Below are 15,999 nucleotides of genomic sequence, written 5' to 3'. Positions count from 1 at the left end.
TCCGCTCTACTATCCTAGACCTTGTTTTCTCAACTACTGAATACTGTGCTCCAATTTGGCTACACAGGCCACATGTAAAAAGGTCTACACTTAGCTACACTTCACGATAATGATATCTGGGGCAGTTAAATCCACTTCCACCCAATGGCTCCTAGTATTAAGTCCCATTTCGCTTCCACATTTACGAGGAGTTGGCGCACTTGTACGCGAATATAAAAAGATCATAAACAATGGAAATCTGCTGATCCACAAAGATACTGAGGATGCCGGAAGCACCCGACTCAGTTCTAGAAAACCATCAACAAAAACGGCGAGAACTGCTTGTTCTCTTTTTTGATAGAATTTCAATTTACCTTCCAAGCGTTTGGCAATTATTTTGGTGAATAGCTTATACAAGTGACGAAGAAGTCTTATCAGTCTCTAGTTCTCAAGCTTTTTTATGGAGAAGTATTGTTATGGCGTTGTTACACTGAGATGAGATTATTCCATTTTCAAGACATATTAAATAAGCCTTTAATTCGTTTTAATAGTATTTCTTCTCCAAGTTTTACAGCCTTTATCACTAGGCCGTGTTTACCCGGGGCTTTGTTATTTTTCATTTCTGAATTTCTTCTTGAATTATATCCGGCATGAACTCTGATCCTCTGCTGATTGGTCTTTTTCGCTAATGCTGTTCACTGTTCCGTATTAGTTGTCTAATTGTATATCGTTCAGTGTAAAAGTTTTCTGACATTTTTGGCAGTTTCTCTCTCTTTGTTGTTGGAAAACCTTGGTCATCTTTTAGTTTAAAAATCTATTTCTTTTCATTTGACAGTTTTCTCCGCAACACCTTCATATTTTTATTCTCTTCTATATTTTGTCTTATACTTGATTGGATAAAGGGTTAGGACCTATTTGCACCTGAGTAATGGAGTGTAGGTGACAAACAAAAGTAGCTAGCGTAGGGCAGGGTTGTCAAGCCCTGAAGTAGTCTGTCCTGTATTGGGTGTGTAGAAGAATTCATAATGAGAATCGTGAAGAAGGCATTGCGAAGAGTGCAGATATTTCAAGGCTCTATAAAATTCTCTCCAAGAAACCTTATTTCAAAAGAAGTCAGATAAATACGCTCAGAATGGTGAAGATATTCTGAAAGAACTTCTCAAAGTGCACTTTTCTGAGTCTAAAACAAAACTGATACCACAAGACACATGGCAGCAGTATGGTATGAACTGGAGACCATAACTTATGATTCTAGGGAAAACTGGCATATGGCAAAAGAAGTGGTAGATGAGGACAAATTCAAATTATTAATAAACTCATTTGAGTCATATAAATCACCGGTTCCGGACGGGAATTCTCCAATACTTTCCACAGAAGCAAAATGTCCTTCTTTGATCGAGTACAAAAAAATATGTAGGTATGATACTAAAGGATAGCTTAGGAATGAGGTACATACCAAAAGCATGAAAGCTCATAAAGGTAGTTTTTATACCCAAAGCTGATAAAATCTGACAAGGAAAAGCTGAGTCCCTGAGACCTATAAATCTGATTTCGTTTGCACTGGAGACTAGAAAAACTGCTCGATAGTATATATCATATACCCTGCAACCGCATCTTATACTTGCAATCGTATAACAGTGAATATCCTATGTAGATACAATTACCAGTAAAGAAAGCTTGTGAAAACTATCAGAACAGAGCTAGTTCATGAAAGAAGGATGTATAGGTAAACTCAGAGAATGGTTCAACTGCTCATCTAACCAGCTCATCGGAGCAGAAGTAGACAGGATCCATATACTTAATCTTAAGATTCACTATGAGAAGGATAAAATTTTCGTTAAAATCAATCAGTCAAAACGAACAAAAGTATCTAGATACATAGATAGATAGATAGATAGATAGATAGATAGATAATTAGATAGATCGATAGATATATAGATAAATGGATTAGATATATAGATAAATAGATAGATAGATAGATAATTAGATAGATCGATAGATAGATAGATAATTAGATAGATATATAGATAAATAGATAGATAATTAGATAGATCGATAGATAGATATATAGATAGATAGATAGATAGTTAGATAGATAGATAGATAGATAGATAGATAGATAGATAGATAGATCGATAGATAGACATATAGATAAATAGATAGATAGATAGATAGATAGATAGTGTCTTTCATGTGTAATTTTAAAGCGTAGGAAGGAAATCATAACTAAATACCTGCGCGCGGTATAACAAAACTATGTTAAAAATGAAAATTCTGATAAAAAAATAATTTTATAATCTATATAATTCATACATTTGAAATTTTTGCATACAACTGTTAACTATTCCGTCGCAAAATCTTTAAAATAATAATTTCTATATTTACTATTTGATTTCTATTATGTATTTTTATGTCTTTCCTTTATATTAATTTAAAAAATTGTAGTTACATGTATGAATGAATTAATTGGCCAAAAACTCATGCCGTGCCGTCATTTCTATAATATTTTATTGCATAAAGTATAAAATCACAAGAAATTCAATGAATCACCAAAATTCCATTAGCTTTAGCTAGTTGCGCCACTACCGGCTTCATTCTGAAGTTAGCATTTTATGGTCGGATTCTTTCGTGTGTCAAACCAGTCCGTCGCTTCACTTTTACGGGTAAACGTGCGGAAGGTACGTTCCAAGTTCGAACCTAACGCTTGGTGTTCTGTGTACACTCTGTACAATTAAAATGGCTTCCAAGTTCTTTGTGAGTTAAACTTTGTTAGGTGCATTTTTAGTAAATTTCTGAATTGGGTTGTTAAATTTAGAGTGTTAGTGTATAGTAACTATTAAATAGTGGCCTTAAAAAGTGCTCTTAATGAGGATTATAATAAGAAAAACGAACTTTTAACAAGAACAACGAGTGTCCATTCTAATGTTATTACAACTAGCTACTAAAAATATTGCAAAAAAAACTTTCGGTAACTAAAATGGGACAGTTGCACTGTTTATTTTGTATTTTCCTATGTTTTACCGTCATCAAAACGCAAACAACGAATTTACATGGTAAGTAGCATAGCTGCAATCTGTTGTTTTGTTCTACCTTTTTTTTTAAATAGCTGTTATACAGTTATTTTATTTTGACTACGTTTAGGTATGAAATCTTCTAATGTATCACGTGCTAATGTCCTTAGAGTTTAAAGTACCTGTTAACTGTTGCTTATTTTATCCACTTGTTGCTGTATTTGTACTTCATAGATATTTTTATGATATAATAAATTATGATAAACGGTCCTTGGTACTATCTGTACTATTCTGTACTGTAAACGTACTATTGTGACAACTATATCTGTTATACCTGCTTTTTATATTCTCTTTGATGTCACAAATTATGTTTTTTAAAGTCCACATTTTTTATTAAACATAATGTACAAGGAATTTTGTAGTTATCCTTGGTTTGGCAAACAAAATGATTTCTATAATTTTTCACCTTACACCTAATACACTGCAGGTGAGTCATACCCATCCAGCAAAAGACTGTTTTCTTGCCTGGTCATACCTGTAATATGATTCATTGATAAATTTGATTTTTTAAAGATTCGTGGAAAACCATGCTTCTGTCACCCTTTTTAAAATTCAATTTTATACAGGCAATATACAGTATGTTCTTGTTTTTGATTTTTTTAATTAATGGATGTTTACTGCATGATAGTATTTATATTGTCCAAGTATATTCATATAATCCTACCTACTTATTTCAACAATTCAAATATTCTTACTAAATACCAAAGTTATTGAAATTTTTTACATTTACATTTTACATCACACAATTTTCTGATAACTCTATTATCTGTTGGTTTAAATGTTATTTAAAACTATGTCATATGGCATTGTTACTAAATGAGAAATAAAATATGAGTCTAGTAACACTAGCTAGTCTGCTTTATAGTTTTCAAGCATTCTTGAACTCAATTCATTAGTGTATACACACTTATACCTTAGTAATAAATATTATTTAAATTGTACATAATGTTATGCCATAATAAAATGGTCATTTAGTAGGTGTAAAATAGATAATATATAAAAAAGGAATGCTTTTGTATAAAATTTGTAGATTTTAATAAATAAAAAGAAAAATTAATTGAAAGCCTGTAAAAATAGTATAAAACCAATAGCAGTATAGACATTAAGAAATTGTGTTACAAGAACATGCTTTATAGAGATAGAAACAAAATTAATTCTTCCCATTGCTATTGTGTTTCCATTTTCTTAGTGCTTAGTGATTACAGCAGCTCTCCTATAATAGCTCTACTCTTTTAGAATAATTTGAGCTTTTTGTTGCTTTGTATTTCATAGGGTGTCAAGGAATTATTTGGAATAACTAAGGAAAATGTGAATGGTGAAACTGAGAAACAAATATAATTTCTCTTGAAATGACTATTTCTATTTGTGTGAATATACTTAAGTTAATAAACTGAGTGTGTTATGTTTATCAATAAATGTCAGTTGTAAAAAATAATAGTTGAATAACTTTATAGATAATAATAAATGATGAGTTATGGTTAATTAATCTATTATTGCACTAATTACTATAAAAATGTTGACATGTTTTTGTTCAGTATGCATTATTTCAGAGAAAATTTCCTAATAGATCTGTGAATACCAGGAAAAATGGATTTGTGGTATTGGAAAATACTAGGTATCACTAAGTGATTCTTTTGTTCTTACATTTGTATTACAATAGCAGTTTTTTCTTTAAATTTGATTTAGGCTCAGATTCAGGCTTTTCAATTTTTCTAGGTTTGTTCAATTTTAATATGGGAGTTTTGGTAACAAATGTATAATGTTCTATTATTTTCACTAAAAGGGAAGGTACCTTAATTGTTATATTACAAATTATGTAATATCACTTCCTTTTATACACCTTTGAGAAAGAAGTTGTAGTAGAAGTTTGTGGAAAAGCGAGTGGACTACAAAAAGCATCACTTAAAAATAATTTCTTGATAAACTTAATGGAAGAATCATACAAGGGGGAGAAATAAATAGACAGAAAATATTGGGAAAACATTAATTCCATAATGTTAGAGTAAAAAGTCTTAAAAATAAGTTGATATATAGAATTAATTATAATTTAGGCTTGCATAGGAACAAAATACATAGAATCTTTTGATATACATAACCAGTGGTGGTCACTTTTTTTCATATAGTGTAGAATCATAGTGTGTTGCCACAAGATCTGTGAAATAGTAGCAGTAAGTACCATAATGATCTATATCCTTTATCTTGCCAGAATTTTTTTTTTGTTTGCTAACCTGTAATATGATTTAACCATTCTGTCCCTCCATTTTCCTTGGTCTGATACATTTTTACTGGTTATACCTGACATGTGGTATCATGAATTGTTCCTTCTAATGCCCCTGAAATTTTCTTGGTATGTATTACTAATTTTTTAAACTTTCCGAAGTAGGGTAAAAATGGTTACCAATATATACAGTCCTCTTTCTCTATAACGATATGCAAGCGACAGGGAATTTTCATCCCTATAAGGAGAGATTGTTGTAAAGAGTGATACAAAAATCATTACTGTAATAATAATACTGTACTAAATCACCTATTGTAATTTAAAAAAATAATCAAGACTATTATAAATGACTGTATTGCTTATCGCAGGATTTACTAATGATTAGGGTGGTGTCAAGAATGTATAGTTTAAGATCGCCATTGTTCTCAACCAATTCCATCAACAGTTTTCTCCTGTAATGGCTTTTTAAACTCTTGATGGCACTTTGGTCCATGGGCTGAAGGACACTCGTTGTGTTTGCTTGTTGAAACAAAGTTCAATGTTTATGTCACACAGTATAGGATGAGGAGGACCATTGTCTACAAGCAGAAGAAGTTTTTTCCCTTAAATTCGACATCCCTATTTTCTTATCGCTTCTTCAAAAATTTCTAAAGTCCTCCATGCACTCTTGTTTGGTTTGTAGGTCGTGGGTCGATTTTTGATGTTTTTAAAGCAACAAGGGTTTTTCGACTTTCCTATCACTAATAATTTTCTCTTCACTGAACCTGTCATGTTAGCGGCCACTAAAACCGTAATGCATTCCTTTTCCGATTTAAATTTTAAAGTTCTGTTTGGTGTCATTTTAAAAAACAATCCAGTCTCATCAGCATTGAAAATGTTGTCTGACACATGTCGTGCATTAAGTCCTGGCCACACATTTTCTAGCCAATCATACATTATGTTTTTGTTAACATCGCGAGCATCTCCGCTGATCTTGTGCCGCAGCTTCCACTTGCTTAGCCTATCCTCAGATGCCTTGAAATTCTCAATTCCAAGCTCAGTTGCAAAAAACTCAGCTTTTGTCCTAACCACAGGCCCAAAAAGTGGAATATGGTTCATACGCTGCTGCTGGAACCACTGAAGCATAGCGCGATCTAAATCTTCGTGCTGAGGTTTCCATAACACGTGAAGTGAGAAGAGGTTCATTAGATGACAACATCTGTGTGAAAACAATTAGACACGCCGCGCGAACAATGAAAGCGTGTCACTCGCGAAAACGCGAAACAAAACAACCTCTGGACAATGCAACAACTCTATAGCTATAGCTAGATCTGCCAGAATATGTTTACATCCTACTTTCTTCTGTATTACTAACTTCTCAAGGCATATATCTGTAAGCATTATGATATTATGCTATTGTAAATAGTATGCAATTTTGCGCTATCACGTGCATCTAAGATCCTATTTTTCTTTTTTCCAATTTTTAACCACCTACTATTTTTTTTGTAATTGCTGATCTCAGCTTTATTTTTCAGTAAACCAACAGTTATCTCTACTCCAGGTACACAAATTGGTACAGGTACATATTTTTTTGTTGAGGTTAACTGGTTTATTTACAATTTTTGTTTTTATTTTGCTTATTAATTACAATGCTTGATTCATAATAGTTTGCAGTGAAGTGTGTGTGTATCACTTTACCTCTTTGAAAATATCATAAGGGCTCACTCTATGTCATTGTCATTAAGTGTAGATTTATTGATTGAATATGACACAGATTCATACATGCATTAAATTACCAGATAGTTGCACCACAGCTTACTCACCACATAGTAAGATTTATGCTGTGATTACTGTGTTCCCAAATCCAGAGATGTAACTCCATAATATTGCCTAATCAATGCTTCAGAGAGTTTGTGAACTCTACAGGAGATTGCATCCTTGTGGGATTATAAGCTTGTGACTGATGTTTTTATACACACTTATGACAAATCAAAAATGGAAAGAGGAAAGTATTTTTGATTTATAAGCTTGTGCTGTGCTGTAACTAGACAGAATAAAATTGACACAATGCAAAAGAGATTATCCAGAAGATGACTGAAAATTATTAACTTAGTCTACAAATAAAAAAGTAAAGGGAACAAGTAGAGAGGCGATCCCAATCATTAACTCTTCTCTGGCCCAAATATAGCAGCTCTGCAAAAGGCAGAAAGAAGCCAATTGGTTGAAGTACAACAGATGGCTTCAACAGAAGAAGAAACAACATCAAAGTAATATTTTTAATTCTATTGATTTTCATTCTTAATTATACATATTACCATAATTCTTGTTTTTTTTTGTTTGATTTTGATAGCTTTTGGCTTTGTATTTTTATTCACTTGTATGTATAGTTTACTTCTAAGTCATATGAATTCTTTCTTCAACTAAATTTACACATACTTTCCATAATTTATATCGATTTTTTACCTTACTTGCTGAAACCATTGTAACTTAAAATAACTTACTTAGCAAGGGAAGGAGAATATAGGAAAAAATCAAGGGGAAAGAGAATTTATGTCCTTTTAACTGCTAATTATAAAAGCAATATCAGCGATCCAATATCATCGATCTTGATATCGCTGATGATCATTGTAAAGGAACAATCTCATGACACTTGCTCAGTAAAGTTTCGTTATATCTATGCCCAGCTACGTAGTAGTTTTTAATAGGTGTTAAAAACTAACAATTACTGTGTAATGAATGTGGAATAATTAAAAGAGACACAACTTAGTTGTTGCGGTTATCATGCAAAGACATTCAGCCAAACGTTTAATAACTGTAGTGATATAATTAATTTCCGGATTAGTTTGAGGTCGAAAGACGATGCGGCAACGGTCGAAGTATTATTGTGAACACCTTGTTGATTGTCAACAACGGTTTTATAAGCCCAAAAACTAACGTATCATTACAAAACATCAACCGTGAAAAAAGCATAATTTTTTATTCTGGAGTCATTTATTATTTATTATAAGTATCTAATCCTGCTCAGTACGAGAAAAATTGCAGGTTCGGACATTTGGTTGACACACTTACTCGGAAGAGGAATGGTGCGAAGCTTCCCCCCATAAAATTATGACTGAAGGCATCGAAGCTCTGAGAAGAGAGTCGAAGGGTTCAAATCAACGTAACTCTATTATAATATCCGTGGAGATTATCGGTTTACGGTAGGATCGATCCTCCTTGTCAATATATCAGATCTTTAGACGGAGGAGCATGGATATTATAATCTTTTCGATGTTTGAACTTGTAATTGTCTGGTAGAGCAGTTTTTATGCTGCGATCTGTTGAGAATCAACTTCAGTTTGGAGATTCATCTTGTCTTTTAGATGAGATCCTTGGTATGTATAAAAAATTTTTTATGTCCCGAATCCAGCTTGATCTGATACTATTTTCTCATTGGTAGTTTGAGAAATTCAGTTCAGTATCACCATCGTCACTTGTAGGTCTCACATTCCTTAAGATTCCGAAGTTCTTGTTCTTTCTATCTTGTTTTTTATTGTTTCTTTTTTTCTCGATAGTTTTTAGTCTTTGTTTTTTGTGCAATGCTATTTTCCGTATAACTGTTTAGTGTAGTGTAGCAGTCTAAATACAATTTTTATTAATCACCATCTCTCTTTATAAAACATAATGTTCCATTTTATTGCCTTAACTCGATTAATAAACCAAAACAATTACAGGTTTAATTAATAAAGAGCCCTCATAATCACAGAAATGACAAAACGCCTCATTCTATTTTTTATTTCATGGGGGTTTTAATCTCGTTAAGAGGAATATGACTATATACAGTATAATTTGCTTTGAGCTTTTACTGTTATCTTTGTGATCAGTCCGGTGTAAGTTGTTTGTTTTTACTTAGCAATTGGATTGTTTTATTCGTTTAGCAATTCAATTGTTTGATTGGATTAGCAATTTAATCGTTTTATAGCTATATGCAAATATATAAAGAGCAATATTTTTGCTTTTCGGCCATTTTTATAGGGGAGGGGTCTGTGGATTTTTACCAAATTTTAATATAACATTACCTAAAAAAAGTAGCCTATAATTATTTTTTTTTTGGCCCTCTAGGTGCCTCTGGGCCTGAGATATTCCCCCTGAAAGGGTCAAAATAGCCCTTTTTACATTATATTTGAAGAGTTATATCTGAGCCCAGTGGGCCGATTTTAACTCACAAGGTCTCATTTTTTTGTTATAATGTCAACTTTTTGATGAAATACTTTACATAACCGCAAAATATAAGTTTTATTTTATAGGTCAAGAAGAACAAAAAGAAAACTTGATGATTTTTAATGAATCGTCAAAATTTAACCAAACGAGGAAAAAAATTGTGAAAACCGGTATATTAAAGTTTTTTTAAATGCCTTTCAAACGAGCATTGTCATTTTAAAATCCATCAAGTAGATTCGAAGATAGAGCTGTTTAAAAATTAACAGTTATTTGAAAAATCGCATTTTTCATTATTTGTAAACTAATAATGTTTATTTATTGAAGTTCTTCCCGAACCTTTAACTATTTTTTTACCGCCTAAAAATTGAGCTTTTGACATTATAACAAAAACAATCAGATATTGTGAGTTAGTAGACATTGTTGTATACGTATAGAGCTACCTTCACCTGAATTTTTATGCAATTTGAGATTGTCAGCAATTGATCAGTTTACAAATGATAAAAAATGCAATATTCGAAAAACGGACTATTTTTAAAAGGATGTATGCTTAAAGTCTACTAAATGGATTGTAACTTACCAAGGCTAGTTTGAAAGATATTTAAAAATTCTTTAATTTACCTGTTTTTACAATTTTCCTCGTATGGTTAAATTTTGACAATAAATTGAAAATCATAAAATGTTGCAAGTTTTCTTTTCGTTCTTCTTGGCCTATAAAATAAAGCTTATCTTCTGCGGTCTTGTAAATTATTTCATCAAAAAGTTGACATTATAAAAAAAAAAATGAGATATTGTGAATTAAAATCGGTCCACTGGAGTCAGAGATATAGCTTTTCAAATATAGGGTAAAAAAAGCTATTGTTGATCCTTTCTAGGAGCATATATCAGGCCCAAAGGACCTAGAGGGCTTAAAAAATAGTTATAGGCTACTGTTTTAAGGTAAAATGATATACTAAAATTTGGTAGAAATCTACAGACCCGCCCCCCTACAAAAGTGGTCGAAAAGTAAAAATATTGCATTATATATATATGTTACGAGCAAAGCCCGAAATTGGACAATCCTAACATTGTACACAAATTATTGTCCACTTCTAGCATTGTACCCCCAAACTGTACAATGTCCGAAATAATCAAAATAATTGTCGACACGCTCATCGGTTCGAATCGATTATTATTGACAAGCGACACACCAAATCAAAAATTTAAAAATCGAATCGAAGAAGAAATTGTTCTACAATAGAGATATTGTTAGTGAAACATTTCAAAGCTTCAAGAGATAGATACATCACTATAATATAGGGAAGAAGTTTGTAGAACATCTTAGATTTTCAAGAGATATGTATGATAATTTAAAATAATTTAATTCTACGAATCCAAGAGTCAAAAACGCTGGTTAATTATGGATTTATAACCTCAATTGATGTTTGTTTGTCGTTAATAACAAATGGGGAATAATCGTAAAAATCGATATGAATCGATATCTGATATATTATCTCAAACTTTGACGCATGGCTACTTATTGAAATTCGAACATTGTACAGAAATTCTTTTATACAAAGTCCGACGATTATATATATTTCGGAGATTGTACAGTAAAGGGGTACAATGCTCGAAGTGGACAAGATTTTCTGTACAATGCTAGGATTGTCCAATTTCGGTCATTGCTCGTAACATATACATTCATTAAATATATTATATTTCTACGGAAGAGCTCATCCAAAATATGTGAATGTGAAAGAAGAAATGTCTCTTTCGTTTTCTGTTTCAATCTTAGAGTAGGGAATTCTGATTAGAATTCCCTACTCTAAGGTTTCAACATTTTAAATTCCACTTATAAAACCAATAACTACCGCAATCGCCCAATAGCAAATATTTTATTTTTATATCACTAATAACACTCATTGAACATAATGACCGGATGGCAAGGTTCACGTTACTATAAAACATAATTAATCAGAAATTATAATATCGTTTCATGTTTGTTATTGAATTTTAAAATTAAATCTGGCCGGTTACGTGATATTGTGAATGATCTCTGGCGCCAAATATAGTTTGTCGATATATTACTGTTTTGGTACTTTTTCCGTTTAAGTTTTTGGAGGTAGGAAATAAATCGTTTTTAATACATTCGTTTAACAATTATCTACATGCAGAAAGAGCTGTGATAGCTGCTGAACTGTAAAACGATGATTTAGGAAAAGGGAAAGCTTTTCCCGGTGAAAAGTCACAACATTAATGACGGAAATACACTAAAAACCTGCGAAAAATATTTCTTAGGCGCAGTTAAAAGTCAAAACAGGCTTGGTTATTGGTCATATTTCTCTTTATTTATTTTTAATTGCCAACTTTCATTTTTTGTATACCTAATAAATATTTTGAATGCTTATCTTCAGACGGCAGATTACAAAAATTGTTTTTAAATGTTTCCAAATTTCTCTATAATTGCTCATTGATGAAACCACGAGGGATAATGTAGAAAATCTTTTTTCGAGTTATTTACCTGCAATGTCATAATTTTATTTTTACGAGTACATTGTGCTTACACGTATTTTCTGGGAACTATTAGATTTCTTTTAAAGTTGTTGAAAGCGTTTCTTTGTTGTATAGAAATAGGGTAATCGTAATTACTGAGGATCAAGGCCGGATTAAGGGGAATAGACATTAGCAATTCTTATGGTTTCTGTAGAATTAATTCGATGGGAACTTTAATTATAATGCCAGTCTTAAATTGAATCAGCAATTATTGTATCTATGTGAAAATGAGTACATAGAATGAATGTTTTATTATTAGTGGCCAGAATTTGATGTTTCTCTGAATAAAAAATATTTTATAATTCATTGTGAAATATTTTGAATATAGAGGTTGGCACTCATAAAATGAACGCTTTTAAAAAAGCAAGGCAAATCATTAGCACTCATGGGAGAAGTTTATTACTTAGTCAAATTGAAAATGATTTACATGGAAGACAAACTTTTGCTTACGAAATGCAAAAATGATATATTTTTTTACGCTTTACTGATGATTATGATTCCATCTTTTGACGATTACACTACGACGGCTTTTTCAAATATTGCTTTTATATATTTGTTAAAAAGCAATGACGACAGAACATATTATCACTGTGCCACTCCCCTTTTTATCTCTATATTTTTACAAAGTTCTTCCTTCCTCTATGTTATTTTAGTCTGTTCTATGTGGGACCTTGCACAATGAGAACTCCCTACCCCTCCTCATCTGTCAAATGATTTGAGTCTGTAGGAAGTTCCGAAATATCTGCTTCAATTTTTTCATAAAGCAATTATTCTTGGACTTATTCAGTTATTCTTAAAACATTTTTTAATCTGCGACCACATGCCCTAAACTAAGAATATAGAATGTGATCTCCTGCGTCCTGTTTGTGATATCTTATGCCAGCAAAGAAAAAACAACTGAAAAAATGTTATACAGGGTTTTGGTGATTCTAAAAGGTTCCCTGATGACAAATCCTTAAAGAACTCTCTTGGTGCAAGCATTTAAGGAACTTATACAGACCCAGCATTATGACAAAATTCTCTACACAGATGCCTCCAAAGAAGAACAGGCCGTCGGTTGTGCTGTCAGTACCTCAAATACAACAGTAGCATCATATCGGCTTTCTCCCAGATGCAGTATACACACAGTCGAACTGTATGGAATACTCAAGGCATTAGACTCGCCCATTAATAATGAGAAATCATTAGCAATATGCACCGATTCTCTCTCCGCCATTGACTCAATCAGAAATATATACTCCATCCATCCCATTGTACAGTGCATCCACAGTATCTGCCAAGAGCAGTCAAAGAATGGTATTTCAGTAACTATCATCTGGATACCATCCCATGTTGGTATCAATGGAAATGAGAACGCTTATCATGCAGCAAAACTGGCCTGCTCCTTAGAAAATATGGAAAACATACAACTTCACCTAGACCTAAAGGCCAGTATCAAGAACAACGTACTAAGCACTTGGCAAACACACTGGAATGTGCAAAATACAAAACTACGCACAATTCCACCAACTGTTACCTCCATCACCATGCCACAAATGAGCAGAGAAGACAATATTATTATCAGAAGGCTCAGAATAGGTCACACTCGTCTTACTCATGGATATCTGATGTCGTCTGAAAACCATCCTCGCTGTGAACATTGTAATGAGTCCTTAACAGTCCAGCACATATTACTAGAATGCGTCCACTACAAACCTCAAAGAGACTACTACAACTTTCAAAATAATAATAATAAGTGATCTACTCGGTTCTACAAACATGTACAGTGCCATAATTCATTTCCTAAAAGACTGTCACCTTTACTACTTAGTGTAACTATATTAGATGTTGTTAATGTATCCTAACTTGTATATAACAGATTGTAAATGTATGTAAACATAAGCATATTGTAATAAACTTGTACCAGTGTCAATGGCCCATAGTTGCCGAGACACTTTAATTTAAAATAAAAAAAAATTATGCCTGGTTGTGCCGTTTTTGGATGTGGCAATTATAATAGAAAAACAAAAGGGACTGATATACAAGATAAAATAAATTTAAAAAATGGTAAATGTCTCTTTATATTAATTGTGTAAAAATTTGCATAAAGAGGAAAAGTTTGTACCAAAATAATTTCTCAATAAAGCTTAAACATGTAAGGAGATAATTATGTTGTATTTGCCTAAACTATAACATATAAGCGTATATGCAAAATTTTTGAATATATCATATAATATATAAAATAATATTTTAAATACTCTACAGCATGCATCTGTTCAACACATTTCGATGAGAATTGTTTTGAAATATCTGTAAAACAAAGATATTTTTCAAATTTTATGCCGCCAAGTAGGTACATATTAGGAACCTTGAACCTGATGCTGTTCTTACAATAAATCTTCTTAAATGCGGGGAAAAAATTAACCAAGATGCTTTGAAATATATAGCTAGATACGTTGCCTATAAATTCCAACTTAGGATGTAAAGCGGATAACATAAGCATTACTGGCATGCCGGATTGGATACAATTTATTTCAAGAGGTGGTTTATTAAATTCTAATGACGACTTACTTTTTGCTGCACAAATATTGGATCATGAATTTCATCCAAGGCAGGGGTCTTCATTATCACATGATACCAATTTATTTAAAACTTTAACTGCTCAAACCATTGCAAAATTAGAAGAAAATAATAATGCCATACCGTATGAAGTAGTCTATTGTTTAAGCAAAACACGTACATATATTAGATTAAGACATATTAATAAAAAAATTAGCTTTGAAAACTGCAAAAGAAAAATGTCAACATTTACAAATCGCAAGATTTGTAAAAGGGCAAAAAATATTATGCATTGTGCGTTTTTCATTGTAACTTTCCTATTTTTTAAACCAAATCTGTAAAATTTTAATATCTGTAATATTGGTTTAGTTTGTAATTTATAATGATACACATTTGTTTTCTTTTCATTTTTGTTCACAACATATTATAAACTAAATATTTTCAAAAATTATCACTATAATCATAAAAATTATCAATATTAATTAATCTTAATAACTTAAATGCTTTCTTTATCTTATTTTAGGCAAAATAAACTCATAAACCAATAATTATCTCGGTCAATTTTTTATGTATTTTAATTCATAAACTCGCAAATTAAAGAACTGCCGAACATCTACAACTTTTATTTGATTAATTTGATTAATTTTTCTCTAATATGTATAAGAAACGTTTTATAGACAAAAATGATTTTTTCACATTTTATTATATAAAAAAAACAAGCAAAGTCAGCTGTGAGTCTTCAAAGATTTGTCTTCAGCTATCCCTAATACACCTTTTAGAACCTTCAAAAACATGATAAGATTTTTACTGGAAATCGATGATTTTTCACACGAAGACTGTTGTAGAAAGTTCCTTTAAATATTTTGCATGATAATTTTTTTTTGTAATCAATTTTACTCGTTCTATCTAAAATATTGTAATTTTACTGATATGTATTATATAGAAAAAGTTACTGAAATATAGTCTTGTAAAAATATTTTTGTCACATCAAACAGGACGCTATGACTTCATGGGTTAACTACTATTTCTAGTAAACCAGTTAGTAATACAAATGGAAATAAAATTAGTTGAAGTATAGAAAATAACCAATTCTCTTTATGTTCTTTGGTTGCCGTAATATATTTCAAACAACTGTGACGTTTAAGATTTGTTTCCCCCCTCAGTCAGTGTCAACAAGAACAATAGCCGAGGTACCACACATTCTGTGACCCGTATAGAGTTCGAGTTGCGGCAATTTTAAGTAGCATGCAACCGTGGCACGTATTTTTTAGATTTTACATATTTGGATAAAATATAAGTCGAGTACTACCGATTATAACTCGTTTTATTATATTATAATGCTTTAGGTTTGTTTTATTTTTGCCTATAGTCTCTCGTACTAGCATTACGCCTCTGTCGACACTAATAAAACAGGTTTTCACGTTATATATATCTATAAATAAAAATTAATTTACATATACTATATCATCTCGAATAACAAGTAAA

At 31.6% G+C, this 15,999-nt stretch overlaps 1 protein-coding gene across 1 annotated transcript in view; it reads left to right on the top strand.

Moving 5' to 3' along the window:
- Window positions 1–2,602: 2,602 nt before the first annotated feature.
- shg (cadherin EGF LAG seven-pass G-type receptor shotgun) overlaps window positions 2,603–15,999 on the top strand; it is a 98,208-nt gene continuing 84,811 nt past the window's right edge. Inside the window, exon 1 of the mRNA XM_072545788.1 lies at window positions 2,603–3,032. Within this exon, the coding sequence (XP_072401889.1) occupies window positions 2,957–3,032 (76 nt within the window). The 5' untranslated portion in view covers window positions 2,603–2,956. The remainder of the gene's footprint in view (window positions 3,033–15,999) is intronic.

Source organism: Diabrotica undecimpunctata, chromosome 10 (assembly GCF_040954645.1).
Source record: "Diabrotica undecimpunctata isolate CICGRU chromosome 10, icDiaUnde3, whole genome shotgun sequence".
NCBI lineage: Eukaryota > Metazoa > Arthropoda > Insecta > Coleoptera > Chrysomelidae > Diabrotica > Diabrotica undecimpunctata.
The sequence above is the reverse complement of the archived record's forward strand: the minus strand, read 5'-3'. Positions and strand labels throughout refer to the sequence as shown.